General features: G+C 45.9%; 1 protein-coding gene across 1 annotated transcript; it reads right to left on the reverse strand.

The window, feature by feature from the left end:
* Positions 1 to 5,610: 5,610 nt before the first annotated feature.
* Positions 5,611 to 6,537, reverse strand: LOC126015443 (olfactory receptor 151). The gene has a single exon (XM_049777968.1). The coding sequence runs from the start codon at positions 6,535 to 6,537 to the stop codon at positions 5,611 to 5,613; it is 927 nt and encodes a 308-aa protein (XP_049633925.1).
* Between the last annotated feature and the right edge of the window lie 1,670 nt (positions 6,538 to 8,207).

The raw sequence follows: 8,207 nt of genomic DNA on the forward strand, positions 1-8,207 counted from the left end.
AACAGACCCTGAGGGGGAAATCTCAGCATTTATGATTTTCTGACCTTTCCCAAGGGACTTTCGTGTTTTAAATCTAGTCAAGAAACATGTTTAATCTACCCACTGGCTGGAGTTTGGATTTATTGCTTTGATTAAAAAGTTTCCCTCATTAAAATAAATGTCTCTGAAAGGGAATGTGAAGTGCCAACTAGTCACATGCTATCTTTATTCGTCCTCTAGACAATGAGTTTCTTTTATCCCTCCTGAAACCATTTGCAGAATGTAGGGAATTTAGCATGGGCAGAGCTGGTGTTTGGGGCACAAAACTGGGCAACCACATAGGTACCATCATCAATCATAAAGTTCCTTGGCTCAAAAGCATTTATATATATATATATATTTCTAAATATTTTCTTCTAAATTATAAACCTAAGTGCTTTAGGTTTAAGCTATAACTGTGAAAATGTTTTACCTGGGAAGGGTGCCTTGAATATTCAGTGGGACATGAGAATATCAGAGATTACTGGACACTGTTCTAATCACAATTTTTATAGACATGTTTGTGTCTTCACATAAACATGCTCAGGGATCACCCCTGGCAGTGTTTGGGGAACCACACAAGGTGCTGGGGATTAGCCACATTCAAGGCAAACACCCTGCCCTCTAGTCTATTGCTTCAGTCCCTTAACCATTATTTCTTTGAGCATTTTGATGACCTTCTCCTAGAACTCAAATCATACCTATTTTAGACTGCTTAATATTCAAGTTGAGCCTCCCCTCACATAGATACCCATTTAAAACTGTGGCCTGCTGTCCTTTCTACAATTTGTCATTTTATTTTGAATGGTGGTTGTAGGGGTGCTCCTAGGATTAAGGAGTGACATTAGGTCCACACCTATATACGGGGGAATGAAGTGTTGCATAAATAACCCACATACTGGCCCTTGTCATTCCTTTATTTTATAAAGGATATTTAGAATTGAGAAAAAATCCTTATTTATTCACACATTTAAAATCTGATATCCTTTTTTAATCCCTTTGCCTAGAAAAATTCTCCTAACATATCTTATAGTCAACTGGTAACAGATTCTCTAAGCTTCTTTTTTTTTTTTTCTTCAGAAGAAACCTTATTTTACCTTCAATTTAAAAATTTAGAATTTTAGGTTGACAGGATTTTTTTCTATCTCCTCTTCAAATATGTCACAACAGTAATTTTACTTGCATCATTTCTGATAGAAAGTCTGTAGTCATTCTGTGTCTGTAATGGGCTTTCTAATCAGCTTTGAAAATGTTCCTTTTATAATTAATACTGAGCACTTTGCTTCAGAGTTACATGTGGTTTGATGTGTGTTCTGCATGTAATGCTTTGGAGTTCTTGGATATAATGATTTCAAATCTAATTTAGACAATGATAGCCATTATTTCTGTTTGTTTTTGGTCAACACCTATGGTGTCAGAATTTACTTCTAGCTCTGTGCTCAAGGATCACTCCTGGCAGTGTTTGGGGAAATCACACAGGGTGCTGGAGATCAAACATAGGTTAGCCGTGTTCAAGGCAAACACCCTGCCCTCTATTCTATTGCTCTAACTATTATTCTATTGCCCTTAACTATTATTTCTTTGAGCATTTTTATTACCTTCTCCTAAAACTCAAATCACACCTATTTTAGATTGCTTGATACTTTCATAGGTTAATAAGAGTATATTAATTTTATATGGGGTCTCCCAAACAGTATTTTGGAGGTCCATATGATCCTCTTCAGGTGATCCTCAACCAACCAGAATCTATGCCAGCATCCTGCTAGGGCCTTGCAGTGTTGGGGAGATCATAGACCAGGTAGTCCAAGTTGGGCTGAGTGTATATAGGGCAAACACTTGAACCCCTAAATTTATTTTTGTGTTTGTCTTCTTTCTGCTTTCATTTTGGTAGCTTCTGTTGCTCTACAATGGAAGCTATTTTGTTCCCCCTTTAGATATCATATATTTTAAAGTCTTTGCGTATTTAATTATAGGGGATATATTCTTGTTTCTTTTAGCATTTTCATGCACAGTGCATAGAGCATTTGCTTTGCACATGGCTGACCTGGGTTCAATTCCCAGCATTCCATAGGGTCCCCTGAGCCTGCCAAGTGTGATTCTTGAGTGCAGAGCTAGGACCACACCACAGAGTTAGGAGAGCAGAGCCTCAGCACCGCTGGTGTGCCCCCCCCCAATTATGCCTTTGGGCACAGTCCTACTCAGGAATCATGGTGGTTAGCACAGCCTTCCTGCCAGCACAAGGCCCTTCTGGCATGATGAGGAGAAGGCCTGATGCCATGACCAGGCCTCTTGTGATGGGCACCTCCCCACTTCTCAGGGAAACCCTCTTTTCAGATTTTTAGGTGGTTGGTCAGGGCTCACCACACCACCCAGGTTAACCTGCTTAGAGCCAGATGGTCACAAACATTGATCAAGTCTATACAAACATCCTTAGCAGCTACTCTGGTGCTTCCAAGCCACTGGTTACCACTGGTGAGCCATGCTGAGACCTAGAACTATCTATGAAGGTGTTCGCTGTCATCCTGGCATCACACATGTTTTCTGGGACCACACTTTCCCTTCAGTCACCACCACAAATGAAGCCTTTCCTCTGCCACTGGGTCTAGTCAACTGACAATAAAATTCATCGCCTACAGTACTCAGCAGTCCTAATCCTAAGTCACTCCATCGCCATAGCTTTTCTCTACACCCCACCTGTGTTTTAAGCCATTTTTCTATGCCCTTTCCCCCATCCTTTGCTGGTCCCCTTACATTCAGGAAGCCACGCAAGATGCAGAGCCATGCATCCTTCACCCTACATTCATCTGGCATGGATTTCCATAGCAACTGGACTGAAAAACAGAACCCAGGAGCTCAGCATTAAGGGGCTGTGATGTTCACAAAATTGCAGCCACTTTTCAGGCAGGCAGACCCAGATCCACCCAACAATCTGCAGCAATCTAAGAATATGCTACTCTGAAAGTTGACAACAACGTGGGTACCAGCTGCTACCGGGCTATGTTGCATCCTCTTCTTGGTGACAGCAGTGCATGCATACCCCTGAAAGGTGGTAGCTTTAGCCTGAAGCCTCACTGGTACCACGGGAAGCAGTCACAAGCTCAGCATGGTTGGATTTGGGGGAGATCATGTGGGAGATGCTTGGCACTCTTGCTACTGAATTTTGAGCCACTGTGTCTATATATAACCTTGTTGCTAGCAGGAGTGTTTGTAGCTGTTTTGCTCACAATTGAGCATCAATATTTTTGGTTTATTCCTTTCAGAATAAACTTTCATGAGACAAGTAACCCCCAAATTGCTGGTATCTTCTTTCCCAAGGATGTTGCTCTCTGGTAGAATATTTGTCTCGAGAAGCTGCCCCGTCTGCCCTTTTCCCCTTTATCCTGGACAGGAAAACACCTAATTGTCTCTGGGGATCAAAAAAAAAAGGGGGGGGGGAATGTCTCACCCTGCCAGGAGGATGGGAGGCAGGCAGATTGCCTATCCAGTGGTGGGGAGCCTGGAATGGTCTCCCTTTGCCTTCCTCTGCCCCACCCACTAACTTCTCTGTTCTAGCTCTTGGAGGTTCTCAGCTGCTAAATTTGACTCTGATGCCTTCAGCGACTCTGGGGTAACCTGCAGACTTGAGGGGCAGCCTCCAGAATCTACTGTGGGCAATAATTTGGACTTAGGGAAGCTGGCCGACTAGAATGGTTGCCAAGAACACACTGGCACTGTCATCCTCATCTTTACAGTCTGAAATACACCCCCATTACTTTGTCCTGCTGCCTTGAGAAGTCATGTCCTGGGGCTGGGAAGGTACTGCTAGAGGTAAGGTGTCTACCTTGCAAGCGCTAGTGTAGGATGGACCACGGTTCGATCCCCCGGTGTCCCATATGGTCCCCCCAAGCCAGGAGCGATTTCTGAGCACATAGCCAGGAGTAACCCCTGAGCGTCAAATGGGTGTGGCCCAAAAACCAAAAAAAAAAAAAAAAAAAAAAAGAGAAGTCATGTCCCCTAGTGCATTAAATTCGGGCTCAGCTCCCCACCCTTTGGAGTTCTGGCAAACAAAAGTCGGATCTTGCTAACTCCTAGATAGGGAGGCTGCAAATGCACCTCAGGCAAGGGCAGATAGTCCAGGCAGAGATGGCAGAGTTCCTACTAAAAAGCCATTTGTTGCTTCCACCTCTGTATTCCCCAAGTCTGAAGACTTCAGAGCTTACCCGCCCCATTAAAGAGCTGATAAACCCAGGCCATCCATTTGTAATCTGTGTGAACAACAGCAATGGGATCTGTTGAGGATGGGAATCTGGGTAGGGGTTTGCTGTCATGAATGAATGTGAGATTCTGGGCACCCTGGTGTGTGTGTGTGTGTGTGTGTGTGTGTGTGTGTGTGTGTGTGTGTGTGTGTGTGTGTGTAGGGACACTGGAGTTTTCCTTTTTCTCCCCTCCTCTCCCACCTGTCCTCCCTTTCCTCTCCTCTCCCCTCCCCTCTCCTCCCACCTGCCCTTCCCTCCTTTCCCCACCCATCCCCTTTCCTCCTCTCCTCTCCTCTCCCCTCCTCTCCTCTCCCCTCCCTTCTCTCTTCTCCCCTCCCCACCTCTCCCATTCTCTCCTTCTCTTCTCTTCTCCTCTCACCTCCCCCTCCCTTCCTTTCTTCTCCTCTCCTCTCCACTCCTCTCCTGTCCTATCCTCCTATCCTCTTCTCTCCTATCCTCTCCCCTCCCCTCTGCTCTTCCCCTCTCCTCTTCTCTCCCTTACCATCTTCTTTTCTCCCCTCCCCTCCACACACCTCTGCTCCCCTCCACTCCCCTCCACTCCTCTTCTTCCCCTTCGCTTGTCTCCTGTCCCCTCTCCTTCATCCTCTCCCCTCCCCTCTGTTTCTCTCCCCTACTCATTTCTTTTCTCCTTACCTATCCCCTTCTCTTCTCCTCTCCTTTCCTTTCCCCTCCCCACCTCTCCTCTCCTCACTCTCTCTCCTCTCCCACTTCTCTCTTCTCCCTCCTTCTCTCCTCTCCCCTCCCCTACTCCCTTCTCTTCCTCTCACATATTTCACGTGTCTCTTGATCATCATTGTGTCTTTGTTGAATTTTCTATAGGAGAATAAAAAAAAGTACAAGATAAGATCTTTTCTATTGAGAATCATAAAACAATGAGTAACTTTCAAATGCAGTGTTGAAGGTTAGAGTTTATGTTGTTGTCATGAAGCTCATAAATATTTTCTATGGGGCTCAGGGGGGAGAACCTTGTTTGACAGATCTGAAGTGAAAGCAAACAGAAACTTGAGGAAAGTAGAGGAGGGGACAGGAAGAATTCTTCCCCACTCCAACCCCACCCCAACCAGAACTGATAGTTCCCAACACGTCTGGAATGGGCTCAGAGCACTTCATCAGGTAGCCACAGCAGATTAGCGCAGGCAGGCAAAAAGATGGGCCCTTGCTAGTCACAGGAACAGGATTATATACGTTGTAAAAAAGAGTCTGGGGTTCAACATGGTCCCAGGAGCACTGGGCTGAAAGTGGTCCCTGAGAATCACTGGGTTTGGGTCAAAAATTTAAAACAACAACACAATAAATCCCAGAAACATATAATTGAAACAGAGAAAGGACATTTGTCTCAAAACTTCTTTCTCAGCATTTTATGCATGGCGTCCTTCACCTCCTTATTTCTCAGGCTGTAGATAAGGGGGTTCAGCATGGGGATCACAGTGGTGTAGAATATGGAGGCCATGTTCTCCTGGGCTAGGGAGGTGGCCGTGGAGGGTTTCAGATACATGAATGCAGTGGAACCATAGAACATGCCCACTGCAGCCAGATGGGAGCTGCAGGTGCTGAAGGCCTTGGCCCGGCCCGCAGTAGTGCTGATGCGCAGGATACTGGAGACAATGAAGGCATAGGACACGAGTACAGTGGCCCCCGTGACAATGATGTTGAAGCCGGCCAGCAGGAAGACGGTGAGCTCAATGTCATAGGTGCTGGAGCAGGAGAGCTTCATGAGTGGGAGGATGTCACAGAAGTAGTGTCTGATGAGCTGCTCACAGTAGGACAGCTGGAGCATGAGGCCCGTCTCGATGGTGGCGCCGATAATGCCCATGGCATAAACCAGTGCCACCAGCAGGGCACAGAGGCTCTGAGACATGATGGCGCTGTAGAGCAGGGGACTACAGATGGCCACGTAGCGGTCATAGGCCATGACAGTGAGCATGTAGCATTCGGCGATGACGAAGACCAGGAAGAAGTAGAGCTGGGAGAGGCAGCTTGCATAGGATAGGAGGTTCTGCTCAGCCACAAAGTTTACCAACATCTTCGGGGTGATGACAGATGAGTAGCAGAGATCCACGAGGGACAGGTTGCTGAGGAAGAAGTACATGGGGCTGTGAAGCTGAGGGCTTAGGCAGATCAGCACAAACAGACCTACATTCCCTATCATGGTAACCAGGTAGATGCCCAGGAAGAGGAGGAAGAGGGGAAGCTGGAGTTCGGGCCGATTTGTCAGCCCCCCAAGTATGAATTCTGTCACCATGGACTGGTTTCCAACAGCCATTCTCCAGTTGGTACCCCTGGGAGTGGAAGAGAGAGTCTGTGAGAAAACCTGTCATGAAAGTGACAAGAAGTGAGGTCAGTTGCGGACATTCGTGACTAGTGACAGGCCTGGAATTCCATGATGTTGCCTCTCTTGTTTCATGCTGGGAGGAGGAATTACACATGAGGGGACTTCAGAGGTCCTAGAAGGGGGTGAAGAAGGTGGCTAGTCTGAAAATACTTGCTGCCTGCAGGATGTCTACTATTTCAGGATGCTGAGAGTTAAGTCCTTGGACAAGTAGTTTCAGTCTCACTTGGAGAAGTCAGAGCTGCTTTCAGATCTCTGGGACCTCACATGGGGCCCTCAAATGAGCTTTTTAGGCCATGCTTCCTGTATCTTCCAGATGATGTCACGTGGAGGAGTGCTAGGGACTCTCTACTTGCAGCTACAAAGAAGTTTATTTCATATGGTGTACCTAGAGTTTTTCCTTTTTTTTTGGTCCTTCTTATTTCTTTTTCTTTTTGGCAGATGGAAATTGGACCATCGAGTTGTATCCCCAGTCCCTGGAGATTTTGTTGTGTAGTAACATTTTCTTTTCATCATGAGCATTTTAGTTATGGAATATAGCCAGACATCTACCAACTCAGACTGATACAGTGTCAGGGGCAAAGCTATCCACAACTGTCCCAGTGCACGGAAGAGAGTTTCTTCCTTTGCAAGATGGGATTCACATGGTCTGTTTCAAAGATGGTTGTAGAAGTAAGGGGGGACTCTGCATCGAAAAATACCCTTTTCATCAATTGGTTTCTGAAAAAATAATTGGGTAGCTGTCAGGGGCCTATGGGGAGGTGGGCCCATGCTAAGCTCTGCCAGGCAGGCATGTGGCCATAGATCTGATTTTTGGCACTCCCACACCCCAATGCACTGTGCTATGCTCACCAATTGCAACAACTACAAAGCAAAGGAAGAGTGGGAAATGAATTTTCATGAGATATTTGTTCCTCATTTTTCATTCAGCTTGAGGTTCTAACTCAACAGTTGTCAACTTTGGCTACATATTATAATATATAATTGATTATATTTTTTAGGGGGTCACACATGAACATACTCAGGGCTTACTGCTGGTTCTCTGCTTAGAGATCACTCCTGGTGGGGAGCAGGAGAGCTAGGGATAGAATTGGGGTGAGCTGCTTGCAAGGCAAATATCTTACCCACTGGACTTTCTTTAAGCCCCTCAACAGCTATTATTTGGAACCACTCTGGAAAGATGGCACTGAGGACTTAGACATATGCTTTGCATGCATGAGCCCTGAGTTTGATACTTTGCTCCTAATTTTCCTAAAGGCAAAGTTTTCAGGTAATAGATTTGCACCATATCTATGAGGGATCTGGTACTACAACCCGGGGCTTTCTAAATTTTTTTTTACTTGCCCTTTTAGCCCAAGAAACGCACCACTGGCAAACTATGCCAAGAAACACTTCAATTTATTATGCGGTTGGTTTTCAATTAATCTGGGATTGTTGTGCCTTCAGAAAACTTCAATGTTGGGGCCGGAGAGAAAGGACAGCAGTAAGGCATTTGCCTTAGACACAGTAGGATGGTGGTTCGAATCCCGGCATCCCATATGGTCCCCTGAGCCTGCCAGGAGCGATTTCTGAGCATAGAGCCAAGAGTAACCCCTGAGCCCTGC

Source organism: Suncus etruscus, chromosome 8, assembly GCF_024139225.1.
Source record: "Suncus etruscus isolate mSunEtr1 chromosome 8, mSunEtr1.pri.cur, whole genome shotgun sequence".
Lineage (NCBI taxonomy): Eukaryota > Metazoa > Chordata > Mammalia > Eulipotyphla > Soricidae > Suncus > Suncus etruscus.

Coding starts and splice junctions, on each gene's coding strand:
- LOC126015443 (XM_049777968.1), bottom strand. CDS start 6,537: ATGGCTGTTGGAAACCAGTCCATGGTGACAGAATTCATACTTGGGGGG.